The sequence below is a fragment of the Triplophysa rosa genome, linkage group LG10, assembly GCF_024868665.1.
Source record: "Triplophysa rosa linkage group LG10, Trosa_1v2, whole genome shotgun sequence".
In the NCBI taxonomy this organism is placed as follows: domain Eukaryota; kingdom Metazoa; phylum Chordata; class Actinopteri; order Cypriniformes; family Nemacheilidae; genus Triplophysa; species Triplophysa rosa.
This window is the reverse complement of record NC_079899.1, coordinates 14,703,460-14,719,717: the sequence shown is the minus strand read 5'-3', so window position 1 is coordinate 14,719,717 and position 16,258 is coordinate 14,703,460. Positions and strand designations below refer to the sequence as shown.

The following is a 16,258-nucleotide window of genomic DNA, read 5'->3' as shown; positions in this document are numbered from 1 at the left end:
CTTTGTAAGAGTTGTACATTAACGCCACCTAGCGGTCCGTATAGAAACCAGCAGATGCCGTTGAAAAAAAGATCAAATGAACGCTAATTGTTACAGACTTTGATATTAGCTTGAGAAATCGTGACCTTAAAGTTTAAAATAAATTCAATGGATTAATGTTTGAGATTTAGCATGTTAAAGTTTCTCGGTAGACAAATTAGATGTCAAACTAACTAGAAAGTAGCCTACATGGACTGCAACTAACAAAACGAAAATATGCAGAAAATATTAGAATAATTGTACATGATAATTAACAAATAATTGCACTAACGATACCCTTTCATCAATAGCTCAAGCAACACAGTTTAATAAAATAAACACTGCCCTTTATTTAACTCCAAAGAGACTAGTCGGCCTTGTTTTATTAATCTGACTCACCTATGACGTCACTTGTATAAAAATGACGCTCGACGACCTGTTAGTTGTGCGAAGCTGTCAGTGAAATTTTAATATTAAAATAATAATTATAATTATAAACATTCCATGAATGAATGGCAGAAATGTAATCTTAATCCTTTCGATGTATGATCCTGTATCAGACGAGAGATCAATGAAGCAGTGTACTAGGAAACTAGTTTGTACTAAAAAAGTGGCACTCCATTACTAGTATGCATACCTACATTTTGACTGAAACATTTTCTCGTATTTTAAATTTGCAGGTTATATATGTTTATGAATTGTTAAAGTTTATGTTTAAAGTATAATTGTTTTGTAAATTAGTGTAACTTAATGACCAGATTTTGTTAAAGCAAACAGAAATTGTCGCAACACGGTCAACTTTACTCAGCACTGGGCATTATGTTAGTTTGTTATAAATTATATTCATATGTGATGAATGTATACTTTTAAAAATAATTTCCAGATATATCCAAGACTCATTTCCATTTGTATACCCACACAAAAAAAAGTACATCACTTTGACACATCCATCCAACAGAATTGTTTACAAGGAGTACAACTTCACAAGGTAACAATGTTTTCATCATTTTTATATCGATATATTCATACATATATTACACATTCAAACAATAATTGTGCAAAAACCATCCCTACCATGAAATATGATCTGGATTACTGTATGTGTCTCTGGCAGCATGGCTGGAGGCATAAAGGCATTATTTCAGACTGTTTTACATAATAAAATACTACAAAACAAAAGGACAATAGATTCTGATGCATAGCATCGATTAATAATAACATTACATAAAATAATGTGTCAAAGTGGTAAACGCAGGGAAGGTTAAGTCATGTAAGAATAGTTTTTACATGCATAAAAAACTGAGGTTTTGCTTCTTGACAATGGAACCCTTGCAAGGTCCCTGTTTAGTGCCAATACAGTCCTTCATGAATGCTCCATAGTCAGGTCCTTTATAATAACTACACAAAACAGAAACACGGCCACTTCTGCCCACACAAACAAAACTTCCGAGTCATAAAACTCCTCTCCACATTAACTGTTCCTGACACCACCACAACACTTACAACAGATGTTAGCTCAAGTACTTATTTGCATATTGTACAAAACCACCAAAAAAACCACCAGATACAACCAAATACAGAACTCATCATGGTTACTAAACATGAAGGGTTACATTCCAAACTAACAACCTAAATGAGAGAGGATTATTAGCCTCGAAATGCATTCATACTCATTGAAGGCGAACATGGCAGACGTAAACGGTTTCCTATCATTTAGGGCTGGTTGTTAGCCAAACGCGCCATGCTATTGATCCGATTTCTCCGTTCTGTAGCTCCAAAAACATTGACATTCTCTTGCTTAATTAGAGTTGAAATATCTTTCTCTAAACTGCACCTTAGATGTGGCTGGCATGGGGACATTTTTACAAACCTCCTTTGAAAGGCTACAACAACCTATCCCAGCAAGGCACTGTTGTTTCCCAAAGGGCGCACCATCTCAATAGCACAGGCTTATAGCTCTGACCATACATTTTAAACCCAAACGTATCTGGGTTCCTCCTCTGTCAGCCTCGCCCCACAACCTCGGCCCGGGAGCGCCATGTGACTTTACTGTGGTCGGACCCAATAAAGTTGAAATCAGGGGTCGGGCAGGTCGGAGGTGTCGACAGTGACCTTGATGTAGATGGTGTCTTCTTTGATATAAGTTCCGTTCTCCAAGACGGTCTGAGCCACGAAGAGCGGACAGCCCGAGGCAATGTTCATTTCGCCGGTGGGCCGTCGAAAGCTACTGCTGTTGGGGTCCGGCTTGAAGGCGTCACCTAAGTGTTTTCTCGCCGGCCCCTGGTCCATCAGCATCAACGTCACTTTCTGTTTGAACGGCCACGGCAGCAAGGGATCGTATTCCCCGCGCATGACCACAAAGAAAAGGGAGAGATGCGTGCCTTTACCCATTCCGTCCCCGTTCAGATAGACACGGGCACACATCTTATACCCAAAGTATCCTGTATAAAAGGGCTGGCTGTAGAGCGAGAGAGTTTTGGAGGCAACGGCTTCCTGTTTCCGCCTCTTGTAGTCACGGATCTTCCAGATGAGTGTACCGTTGAAGCTGGCCGTCTCTAGAACCTGCAGCTTCAGGTCCATCTCTGCCAGGCGGATGTCATGAACGCTTAACGTGTCGTCGTGGCGTGTCAGTCGCTGATCGAAAGAGCCTAGTGACAGTATTGAAAAGCATCAACAAGAAGAATTAGATCATCTACCAGACATTTACATTACAAACACGTCAATTTATATACTACCAGTGTTAGCCAAGCAAAAACCATTGCAGATCCGTAAAAAAACGTAGTGCTTCAAGTAAACTGTATATCTTAAGTTATGAATAGTAACTTTATGGTAGCTGGTCTACGATGTTACAGTACAGTATGAACAAATATTCGCATCCAGAATAAAAGTTTGTGTTTTCATAATATATGTCTGTGAACTGTGCATATTAAAGTGGTATTTATAAACACATACATGCATATTTTAAAATATATAAAATATAAACATTTATATTATAATGTTAAATTATCTGTAAATATAAATAAATACATCCAAATATTTCCTAAATATATATATATTCATGTGTATGTTTTTGTGTTTAGAAGTACAAAATGAATATGCACCGTACACAGACATACATTACATAAACACAAACTTTTATTCTGGATGCGATTAATTGCGATAAATTGTTAAATCCTACAACTATTGGTACAAAAATAAGAGGTTTATAAATATTGGATTACCCAGTGCTGGACCAGAACTGGATCCAACCCGACCCGAGTCCAGAGAAGAAACCATGGTACGCATGCTTTCCACCGACCCTCTCAAAGCCTCCACCTCCTCCTTTAAAGCTCGCAGTGGACGAAGCTCTCTCAGCTCTATTTCAACCTCAAGCAGTTTCTCTGAGTGAGTGCTCATCAACATCTACACACAAACATAAAACACACAATCACAAATGGTGAAATATGATGTACTCACTGTATTACAGTATGAAAGCAAACAATATAGCTTTTGTCCACATAAAGAAATGGAAATCTTCCACTTAGTCTTGAATATCAGTGCTCTTTTATGCCTATACAGAAATTATACCATAACTATGGTGTACGCAAATATAAATGTTTCTTCGTTCTGGGACATGTTATCATTCTCAAATCTTATCTCTCAAAAAAAAGCTGTTCAAATTGTAAATGCATTTGAAACAACATACAACAGTATACAATCAAAGCCTGATATTAGTCTGAGATTAGGGTCTGACATTCATAAAAATGGAAACGTTTATGTAATTCAAAAATTGTGTTTGTTTGTCGTGTCCCTATGTCCCAAAGAAAAAACATTGTACATACTTCAATGGAATCAAGAAAATTACACCATGTCTACAATTGAGCTACCACAGTCACAAATCATTTCATTAGATTTTTCTATTATCAGAATAATAAAAATCTTATTAGTCATAGTTTAGTGAAAATTCTTACCTGAATGCTAGATATCTTCTGTTCCAGCTGTCTGTTCTTCTCTCTCATCTCCTCATACTGTGTTTCTACCTCCGTCAGGCGACTGCTGAGACTGGGCAGAACTTTATAGCGCTCCATCAGCTCGCTCTTAATGTCCTCTACCTACACACACATATGCAGATATATATGTTACATATGAAAGTATAAACAGGAATAGCTAATACATTTTTACACAGGAAACAATTGATGTTATTAAAAGAAAAACTTTTTTCTGCTATATAAATATTGAAGTAAAGTCTGTGAGGTGCAGTTTGACGGTTTACATTACATTTACATTTAGTCATTTAGCAGATGCTTTTATCCAAAGCGACTTACAGATGAGGGAAACAATGGAAGCAATTGGAACAACATAAGGACAACAAATAGCATAAGTGCAAAAAAAGAAAATTCGTCTCATATAGCCTATCACAGTATACAGAGCTAAGGTAATTTTTTTTTTGAAAGAGTAGAAAAGAGATAGAAGTTTGACCTTGGCTTCCAGTGTGGTGTTTCTGACCGCCATCATTCTCAGGTGCTCAGACGCAAAACTGGACTCATGTTCTCTCATCTCCTGATTCAGCGCCTTTAAAAGAATCAGACACATACGTGAGAAATCCGCATAACATTTTACAATATGGTTTAATATCTTATAAATGATAACTGTCTCTATGGTTCAAGTTCATTTCTACAATTTCAGGTTGTCGGAACTAACATTAGTTTATCTATTATAAACAGAAATAAAATAACAAGAAAAATAGTGTTTACAAATTAACATTGACTCGTGTTAATAAACACTGTAAAAATGTGTTCAATTTTAGTCTGCCATAACTAATGTTAAATAATGTCAAAAAATATATTTTTTTATAGTTTAGGTTTAATTTAAAATATTTCAGTTTCCATTACATGTTACCATTCTAAAATACGACATCAGTATTACCATATAATATTTATATTCGTGTAATTTAGAAATGGGTCCCACCATGACTACACTGGACACATAATGGAAGCAATTTGCTTTTACTTTTAAGTTTTTAAAATTAAACCCAAATAATGTTCAAATGCCCTTCGAATCAAAAATGGTTTAAATCACTAAAGTTTAAAGTCACCTTGTAAGAGCATCCATAGCGAATAAAAGAGCAGGTCACTTGAGCCTTTGGGCAGTCGTTCTGATGGCTGGACAGCTATTGAAAACAATCAGTTCATCTCATAAATGATCACAAAGAATCCCCCCTTAACGTTAATATATGAAATAATATTTCATGCTTTTAAAAGAAAACACAAGTTAGGAATACAAAAGCCTACCTCGCTTCTCAAAATGGATGGAAAGGAGCAGTGGTTAGGACATGCTACAGGAAAAGCTGGACAAACGGTTTCTTTGTGTTTCTGTAAAGAGAGATTGATATTAGATTAAAATACGCAGAAAGACAAATGACAAATTCATAGTTCAAAACAATCAGGGTTAAAAGATGGTTAGCGATACTGACGGGTTCAACTAGGCGAAGCATTCTTAAAGTGAAAACATGCATAAATCATTCTCTGAATGACAGTCAACATAACGGGAGATTCCCCTAAGTTCCCTGTACAAATGTGAAACCAAAGGTCACGGGACAATGGTGACAGCGTATGAGGGGATTACTTCTTATAGAGGAACTGAGAAGTCCACTAATTCCAGCCAAGGAAAATAGACATACTGACTTCTAAGTACTTTCCATTCAATTTCAGGTCCCGTTTATGGGAAGCGGGGGTTTTTGGGTTACCTGTAACTCAGTGAGGGCCATCTTGTGATTGCAGAATTCACAGGTGATCTCTCGGTGTTTGCATTTACGGCTGAGGTGCTCGGACATGTCTTTCCTCATCATCTTCTCCTTGCATTTTCCCAAGGGGCATGGCACCTCGAAGTATGGACAAACCTCCAAGTGATCCTGTTTTTGAGAAAAAACAAATGAAAAACCTGGTTTAATGACTGATTTTAACTAAAGGATTACTGAACATACTAAAGCATTTAAGCCAGTAAAAAAAACTTTATACATTCACATTCTAGATAAAGTATATTAGACATCTGTAAATAAGAAAAGGAACTAGCTAGTCTAAATCTACGCTCCTCTGAGGCATTACAGACGACTTTCATTTGGCCGTACATATGATATGTATACTATTGTGGCTAAGAATCATATGACTTACCATGACCCGCTGTAAACTCATCTGTTCTTTACACCCATTCTTCTCACTTCGGCAGCAGACCTTTAGAGCCATAATTTCCCTATTGCAGCAAACATCCCGGAATATCTGAAGAAGAAACAAAAACCAGCCATTACAGGGTCTGTATAACAGAGATGTGTTGTGCTGTCTGTTATTTAGCCCACAGTCCTTTCACTTAGAGCTGTTTAAGTCAGAATGAATATTACACTGAGTGGGTGTGGTCATGTTTTGGCTTCACTTTCACACCTTATCTTCAAAGAGTGATTCAAGATCAGCTGGACACACTGGGTTAGGCTTACTGTAAAAGAAAATCAGACAGAACTGTAAATAACTAACATTCCAAAATAAGATTATATTGCTATTTAAAGCATCTAGTTCAATAACATGTTTAGGGTCACTTACTCATGTTTAATTTATATTTTTCTCCATGTTTTAGAATGAAAGTCAAATGAAAACTATAGCAATTATGTTGTGACAAATAAAAAAATGAAATCAAAACTATTTGCATCTTCAAAATAGGTTTCCTTTTGTCTAGAATTCACAAAACAAAAATGTTACCCCTGGAATTAAATCAACCCGTCGGTGTGACCCAAAAGTTGCGACTGACTTCTGTATTATATATGCATTTCGAATGAGAAAAACAGGAAAAACAAGGAAACTTGGTTGCTCAAATGTATTATTAAAGGGACAGTTCCCCCAAAAATGAAAATTCAATTAATTAATTAATTACAAATTCTATAGTTGTTCCAAATCTGTATAAATGTCTTGGTTTGGTTGAACATTGAGAAAGATATTTGGACGAATGCTTGTATCCAAACAGTTCTTGGCCACCATTGACTACCATAGTAGGAAAAATTACAATGATAGTCAAAAGTGCCCCAGAACTGTATTCTTCAAAATATCTTCTTTTGTGTTGAATAGAACAAAAACTATATTAAGTATTTTTACCTACTATGGTAGTCAAAGCATTCTTCCAAATATCTTTCTCTGTGTTCATCAGAACAAAGAAATGTATACAGATTTGGAACAACTCGAGGGAGAATAAATGATGACAGAATTTTTATTTTTGGGTGAACTATCCCTTTGACAACAAAACTAGTAATCTGCAAAGTAAACAGGTTTTGATTTTATGGGAACTTTAAACAGCAGGAGATTTTATGTTCTGGGCTCCTGTGCGTTTTCTTCATTATTTGGCCCAAATCATCAAATTAAAAACATTTTAAATACAATGAATAAAATTATTTTTAAATAAAATGTAACAAAAGAAATTCATGTTGGCACAGTTATATTTTCTCCACGTAACTAATAAAAAAATTCAGGCATATGCCTTTAGACAAAAAAGGTTTAAGATAACGGAAAACATTTCAGTCAAGTAACCCTAAACTTTTAAACAATATTGAAAATAAATCTCCTCATCTTATCATTGTTTCCTTACTACAATTTCTACAGTACACAAACTCATAAAGAAGAACTCCAGCCCACCTGAGCAGCTCTGTAATGCAGGTCTCGCAGAAGCGATGTCCGCATTCAGTTTGCCGAGGCTTGCACAGCACTAGCCTGCAGGACTCGCAGCAGTACTTTGGCTCTGGCGTTGTGACAAAGTGGTCCCTAAAGCCGCCTTGAAGGGGAAAGAAGCCTGGCTCGGGCCTGGACCGCGGGGCCATGGAGGGCATGCCAAGAGATGGAGGACGCTGCTGCAGTGCGATCTGCTGTTCCACATTACGCCCTGCGGACATGACCTGGAGAAACACACAAACTCCAGTTATCCACAAGAAATAAAACGCACAACAGAAAACCGAGACCTTGAGGTCTTATAGAAAACACCCCTGACAAATTGCAAAAATGATAAACAAGGTGACCTCATTGACATACACAAGGATGAAACTGGAATAAAACACTGAAAAAAGGCATACATAGGGACGCAGCATTTTTATCCTTGTCCAGACTGAAGCTGTCATGAATTCTGTGTTGTCTGGAAACAGAATTGAAACTAATATGAAATGGGCTGTTGTCTGATTGGGTCCAGACTCACTTGGCTGAAACAAAGTAGAGTAACAGACTGGGTCTCATTTTTTTCCAGAATACAATACAGGCAAAATTGGAGTAAAATGGATTTAAAGTTTGATGAGCCATAGATTTACGGTACAGCTCAGAAGAATCTAAAATATGAGGCTAATACCGGGGGCCTCACCAAAAGATAATCGGCCGATTTCTCCCGTTCTGACAATCCTAGGTCCAAGTCCTGATTATCTTAAACGGCTCTACAGATGATCTTATCAGATTTTCCTGTTGTGTGATGTAGGGCTGCACGATTAATCGCATTTTAATCATGATAACGATTTATGGTTCCCACAATTTATTGAGTATAATTATGCACGATAAATTATCGGCCATATCGGTATCGGCCAATACAGATAACATTAAAAATGACGATGGCCGATAATAAAATAAAATTTAGGCCGATATATTATTGCTGATAACTCATAAATAATTTCCTCTGGTTAAACTTCTTCAGCTGCACGCTGCTCACAGTTAAAATACAGTACAGTACTGTCTTTCTGTCATGATCATTCACTTACTGCTATTAGCAAAACATCGTTGATGTAGGTACAGTATGTAGCTACAGTATTTATGAATGTGTAAATTATAGGAACAAAAGCATATTGTTTGAATCAGACTGCTGTCTGAATGCTCTTTGTCTTGAGACTTCTTAGACGTGGCTATTAAGAACATATTTCTGGGTTGCTCTGGAAGAAAATTTGTTTATTAAATAAAAAAATATACGAGAAACGTCGAAGGTTAAAGAATCTTTAACTAGTGTAAAGTAGGCTTGGTACGTGATTTTCAGGGGAAAAAAGAGAACTAATGGTTACCTTGTTTTCTGCAGTCAATGTTTTCAAATAAAAGCAGTTGTCCACTTTTTGCCTTTTGTTTCAGTCTTATGGAATTTTATATTAATATGTAGATACTGTATATCGGCCAATATATCTGTTATCGGCTTCCAATGTTAAAGAATTATCGTTATCGTTACCGGCCAAAATGTACATATCGGTGCATCCCTAAGCATAATCGTTGTGATGTTAATGTTTTAAAAGCAAGCACAAAACTCAGAAAATCAATCTTGTATCTTTGAAACTGCCACTTTAAATTTTTTACCTGCATTTCTAATATTTTACTACTTTCTGGCAAAACCCACAGACAAACGTGAAGGGCGACCAATAGTAATGATTTATAAAAAAACAAAGAAATAAAAAATGGAGTAGCAAAGTTTCATTCCGAAGGTCACAAAATGTTCATTTTTGTGGTGGAGTGTTTAGATGATTGACGGTGTTGAAGAAGTTCAATGGCAGCAGATTATAACATATTCATTGGCTGTAACGTATAGGCCTAAATTCTGAACTGACAAAATAAACGGGTTTATTAATCGTGATTAAAATTTTGAGCAAAATAATTGTGATTATCATTTTACCCATGATCGTGCAGCCCTAGTGTGATGTGTGTTAAGAGTGATTGAACCTGATCGGAAGAACATCAGAGCTGCCCCTATCGCGAATCGTAAATATTCAACATGTTGAAATCGTAAATGATCAGAAATCCTAATGTGTGGGGTAAACCCCGAGGACAAACACACAAGAACTCTGTTGATTGATTGTCACATGGAACGAAACAATACCCAATCCGAAAGCGAGCTGACTAAAGCATAACAAGCATTCAAAACACTATCATCGGAATTACAAATAATTTTGATAAAAAAATTCAGGTTATGCGCAAGTGACGGACACATGGATCCGCTGTATCACAATAGTGGTAGGAGTTCGAGTGTGCTAATGCTTTAACTGTGCGTTCAGACCGCCGCCGTCGAGAGCGTCAAAAATCGCTCTGGCCGCCAACAACGCTGTAGAAAGAGTCTTGGCGCGCTGACGCTCTGACGTAGATCGAAATCTTATCTTGTATTTAAAGGGGCCGCAAACAAACAAGCTTGTTGATCTTGTGCAGACTGACCACAAGAAATTGATCGGTGGAAAGAACTTTATTGTAGTTACACGTTTGCTAACGAAATAAACCTATTAAAAGCCATTTGTGTGGTGTGGCTTTTGTGTTCATGGTTAAGTGCTAGTCTAATTTCAACATTATAGCAGACATTTACTAGCCTTGGTCTTTAATTAACATCAATTTGTGTGCAACCTACATTACAAACTCTCCTGGTCGAAATGTGACGTTAGCTTTAATGCAGTTGGTCAAAGCGGAAATATTCTGCAGCAGTAACACTGTTTTGCATGCTCTAGCGCTCAAGTTAGCATGAAATTCCCGCTTATTTACAGAAAATGTATAACGTTAATGCACATCATCAGCAACTCACCAGGAACACAAACAATCTCAGACACCTTGGTCCACGCATCATTTTTTTATTTATGTCCCTGTACGCAAACAGGGACGCGTCGTATAGGATTGAGAAACCCGCCACAGCAATTATCAACTTCTCCTCCATTTTGCTTGGGAACTAATTTGGTCGGAACCAAAGTTTACAGGGCTGCTTTCTCTGGAATCATCTCAAGCGATGGACTTCTACGTTCCGATTGGTTGCCTCCGAACCGCGTCATAGCTCATTACCATAAAGTTGACCTGATTTCAACTCTCCTTGACGCCCTCAACGGTCAAGACGCACCGCACCGCGCCACTCCTCGCCGCTGCTTGCCGCCGGCTCACATTGAAAATTAATGACTTCCGGCCACTTTGACGCTCTCGACGGCGGCGGTCTGAACGCACAGTAAGGCAGAACAGAAAAAATAGGTCCAGTTGTGCTAGTGGAGCCAGTGGACTCTTTTAGGTTATAATGTCAACACAGCAATTTTTTACAAAACAGTCTTAACATTCTTTTTTAATTAAGGTCGAATCATAAATTCAACAATATTTAGAAGTTGTAGAAGAAAATTATATCTAGTGCAGTGGCACTTTAAATACTTCAGAACACGCTTACTTGAGCAGTTTCTCGAAGATAAATAATATTTGTTAAATCACACAAAAGGTCATATGTTCATGTCTGTGCTGAGCTGTCTTCATCACATCACGGCGCACCACACATTATAGGTTCAAAACGATTGAATTTAGGATTTTTTGTCCTCATGTTTGTGGTCTCTCACAGTTTGAAACTCTTATAAGATTTAAAAAATCCCCAGCCTTTATAAGTTTATATAGGTATACAAAGTTATAGATCACTGTATAATTCTCACACTTCATCTGTGATACTTTATAGTTTAAGAAATTTACAGAATGTAAACATCTGTCTGGTACTATATATATTCTATACCAACCAAACTTTTGCTTCTAAAAAGCACTACAAGATCATCTTAATTAAACTTACACTATAGCACTGTATGTAAAAATCTATTTAATTTATTGCAAATATTATATTATTATATTATTAGTAACTTTGTTTTTGCATCTATTGTATCATTGCTCCTGTATGACATATCGCTTATTGCTCCCTGAACTCTCTGTAAGTCGCTTTGGATAAAAGCGTCTGCTAAATGACTAAATGTAAATGTAAACTGTGTCAGCATTTTCACATAGACCATGATAAATAATTGTATCCATTCATCTAAATTGTGGTCAGAAGTGTGACATTGGACCTATTAAACTCCCAAGTTCATCTGACATCACAACGTCTCCATTCCTGTCACATCTCTCAAGTCGAGGTTAGACAGTACAAGTTAGTCATCCTTTCTTACATTTTCCTATGCTAATGCCTAGCACAAAGGCGACGCTTTAACATTGTGCTTACATTGCCACATCAACAGCTCCTGACCGGCAGCTCTCAGACTGGGAAATCCCTTCATAACAGGCATAGCTCTCGAGCTCTAATAATATCTCCCTACGAGCAAGCAACACGCTAACCGCGCATGCAGGAAGGTCCCGGATCTGCTGCTGCAAGAATTCTTTAAAGCAGAAGATTCCACAGATATCCCACAGCGGTGACTGGTGCCCACAGCAGATGCCGAGACTTTCTGACACAGAAGCATACTCCGATTATAGCCTTTTATGGTACAGTTTTATGATGTGTAGTAAACCTCGAAAAGAAATGTTGGTAACATTTTACAATAAGGTTGTTTCTGTTAACATTAGTACTAGTATGCATTAGCTAACACTAAGCATTATAGTTTCAGCATTTGGTAATCTTTGTTCATGTTGATTCATTTGTTCATGTTAATTCATTGTGCATTAACTAATGTTAAAGGTTACAACGTTCGATTTTAAAATGTATTAGTAAACGCTGAAATTAACATGAACTAACATTAATAAAAAGCTGTAAAAGTATTGTTCATTGCCAGTTCGTGTTAAACAAACTAATGTAATATAATGTAACTGAATGTAACCTTATTGTAAAGTGTTCAAAGTATTGTAGATCAGTCAAAACAATCTGAAACTTTAGCATGCATCACATCGTACAGAGAGTGTGTTAAGGACTGACGTTTTATTACTTTAAGCAAATGAGAATTATGAACGTTGCCTGGTGAATTATGAATTGGACAGAAAACTGCAGGAGAGACATAGGGCTAAGTATTATCAGAAGACCATAATATAGGGTCTTAAGGGTGGGTCACCCAAAAAAACACAAGCCTTTCAAGTTTCTCCAGAAAATACAGTAAAATATTGTAATATATAGTCGAATCAGTTAGGTTGCCCAGATAAACGGCTGTTGGAATGGAGATGACAACCATGTTTGAAGACACATGTGGGATGCGTTCACATAGTCACACCCATCCAATTATTCTCACACACTCAGCAAGAAAAGCTAAATCCCACATATAAAAAAACATGTAAAAGATGTTAAAACCTTACTGAGGGGCGTTTCACAAACACTCCATGGCTTCAAACGCCTTACATAAAATTCAAATGACAATAACTCTCAACTCCTTCTTTACCAGAAACTCTAACTTGAAAAACTCCAGCGTCACTTATGGTAGCACAAGCAAATGAAATAATCCAAATAATTACCAATTTCTTAAAAAAATTTGGAGCTTGTCCCAGAAAACCAAAGTTAAAACCACCTACAAGTTAAAACCGCCCCTGAAAAAATACGCTCGATCCAAAAACTGTGGGAAACAAAAACAACTTCACAAATGTACAAAAGACAATAATGTACAATATGTATGCGTAAATACATATCCAATCTACGTACTGGTTGCTGACCAATATGTGCAGTTCTCGAGGGATTTCCAGGAATATTTAAGGGGCTTTTCCATTTGCTGCCTCATCCCTCTCGTCACTGCTGACAATACACATACACACCCACAGTCACACACGCGCGCACACATAAACACCCATTATGGAAAAACAAGTCGGTAGGCAGTTGCTAGTAAACTTTTGTGTATGTAAGGAATTATGTGGTGTTATCGAAATGTGAAACAAACTTAAAAAATAACTTGTTTGTACAAACAAACAAAAGATCGCATTGTTTTAGTTACACCTGACAAACAACATGTATTAACCCTCAGGAAAAAACATGGTTTTTATATAGTAAAAGTGTACCCTTTTTTTGGCTGACTACCCCGATCGGGTTGGTTTTACTACGAAGACCATAGCTAAATTATGCTTGTGGCGAGAATGTAATTAATTTGTGGTTACTATGGTTAAACTTCAAATAAAAGCAAAAAAGTATGGTTACTATGGTTACATCATGGTTAGTTTTTATAAGCGCAGGTATTGAAATTCTATCATTTGAAAGCTAGATAAAAGAAAAATACCTCCTATCAGGCCACTTATTAAAACGTGAAAAATAAAACCTACCACTCGCGCAAAAAAATAAGAAATCCGAACATAAAGCAAGCATGCATGTCATATAGAACATAATACCGGAGAAAGCTGCAGGTGAAAAGTGTAACACAATATGCTTCAGACTGCAAGTTTAGAGCTGAGGAGCGTGAATGTAATACATATTCTTTGACTGTATTTGCACTGCAGGAGATCTCGTAGCAATAATGAAAGAGAAGTAAGAAAGGGAATAACACCTCACTATGGCCTGACCTTTTACTGGAGGAAGACATAAGTGACTGCTATACAGCAGGTCACTTACAGGAATAAAACAACATTTCACGACGCTGAAAGTGCGATGGGTAAAACGCATTGCCGAGGGGTTACACCAAGAGAAACTGACAAGACTTTTGTCATTCTCTCTAAACCGCCTTCTGCTGTCAGAGGGGTGTACAAGCCTCCGGCCCAACTTCAGAGAAAAAAAATCAAGCACCCAGATGTGTATTCCCTGTAGCCTATCGCAGCACTTTAGTGTGTTATTCTGAAAGTGAAAACTGGATTCAAAGTCTCTGAGCAGAGCAGCACATGTTGTACTAGTTTACATGTCCAGACTGCTTTTCTCCATCTATTGTGTGTTTATCGATACATTTAAACTAAAGTACGTTATTTAGTGTATTAAAACTCATACACAGATCAAAAATAATCATTTTAGATAAATAAAGATGACAAGACACTTTTTTTTTAAGAACTGCATCCAACGGTGGAATACATCGTATGCCATCATGGTTTTTTCCATCAGTACTGTACAGGCCTAAGTCATGCAAGAATTTTGCAAGTTGGGTATTGCCCCGAGGAATAAGACCACAGAAGATTAAAGAGAAGAAAAAAAATTAAACATCAGCATGTAGAAAGGTTATACTGCCTTGAGATACCAAAGCATTATTCTATAAAGCAATGACTATAGCTCAAATATAGTGGAATTTAAAAATGTGTAAAACACACAAAACCACAAAGATGAACACTATAAAAGCACAAAGTCAACGAAAAGTAGAAGGTGCACACAAAGACAAAGGTTAGAGCTACTTAAGGTCTTCAACCAGCAATTTTTGCACGTCTATCATGAGTACTTTTAACCTGTTAACATGCTGATAGCCTTGTATGCTCATAACTTAAAGAATCAGAGCCTGCAAGGTCCACATTCGTCCTGAGCATAGCTGAAAGAGCAGGTGAACATCTCAGATCACAGCAGGACACACATTAGTATGGAGTAAGATGAGACTTTGTAGGTGAATGTACCTCCAAGATCTTCGGGTTCGTTTAGTCTTATCGTTCACTGACACGAGCAACGCGTTATTGTTCACGCTGCTTTTAAAACACGGCATTCACTTACATGAATCAATTGTTCAACGACGTCGTCCGATGATCCAACCCCGTTTCTCTGAAGAATATCACCAATGGAGCCACTCATATGACAGACTCATCGAGACAACAACGTCCAAATTTACGCGGCCACGGCTCCGTCCTCGCTTCTCAAACGGGCAACAACCGCCATATGAACAAATCGGTTCATTTTTAGATCGGAATGTTTCAAAAACGACTCTGGTAAGGTACGCGAAAAGGTAGAGGAGCCGCCACTGTGGCAGTGTGCTGTTGATACCGAGTCTAGTAACTGGAAAGCCCCCTTGGTCTGACTTCCTCAGGAAATCCCCGTCATGAAAAAAATCGTAGCTTATAAATGGACGCCATAGAGAAAGAACAGGCTGCGGCGCAGCGTCTGGCCGCTGGATGTCGCCAGAGATCACTTTTTTACAGTAAAAGAATCGCTTTCACTTCTGCAGCAGGTGTTCCACGTGTTTCTGAGAGGTGACGGAGTACGAGCTTAGCCGGCCGCACTTTTAATGTATTATTGGTCATGTTTACTGGCAGCTGACATAACAAGTGAGATGAGTGAATTGAATAAAACGGAAAAATATTGAATGCGTGCCAGCACACCTATAGTACGGTAACGTGCAACTAAATGCGAGATCTTTTTGTTGGTATGTTATTTATTTTGTCGTATTTTTGTCCGGCTACTGTGACGATGTAATTTCTTGGTGGTTAGATGAAGTGCTATCCACACTTTTTTTGTCATTCGTAAAGTGACACTGTAAAGACGTAGTAACGTTAAACCATAAAAGCGTTTCTTGAAATGTTTGTTCACTTTGATGTCCAAAAATCCGTCTGGACACATTTTATAAAAAAACAAAACAAATTAAAGGCATTATAACATACATATATATATATATATATATATAAGTTATACCTTTAATGTATAAGTACAG

The 16,258-nt window shown here is 37.3% G+C and overlaps 1 protein-coding gene across 1 annotated transcript; it reads right to left on the bottom strand.

Annotated features, from left to right (window-relative positions):
* Positions 1 to 815: 815 nt before the first annotated feature.
* Positions 816 to 15,641, bottom strand: traf3 (TNF receptor-associated factor 3). The gene is made up of 11 exons (XM_057344084.1): positions 15,328 to 15,641; positions 7,668 to 7,924; positions 6,432 to 6,483; positions 6,168 to 6,272; positions 5,744 to 5,908; positions 5,289 to 5,369; positions 5,093 to 5,167; positions 4,477 to 4,569; positions 3,969 to 4,109; positions 3,240 to 3,420; positions 816 to 2,666 (listed from the first exon to the last, which is right to left on the bottom strand). The coding sequence occupies exons 1-11, from the start codon at positions 15,403 to 15,405 to the stop codon at positions 2,095 to 2,097; spliced, it is 1,800 nt and encodes a 599-aa protein (XP_057200067.1). The 5' UTR covers positions 15,406 to 15,641; the 3' UTR covers positions 816 to 2,094.
* Between the last annotated feature and the right edge of the window lie 617 nt (positions 15,642 to 16,258).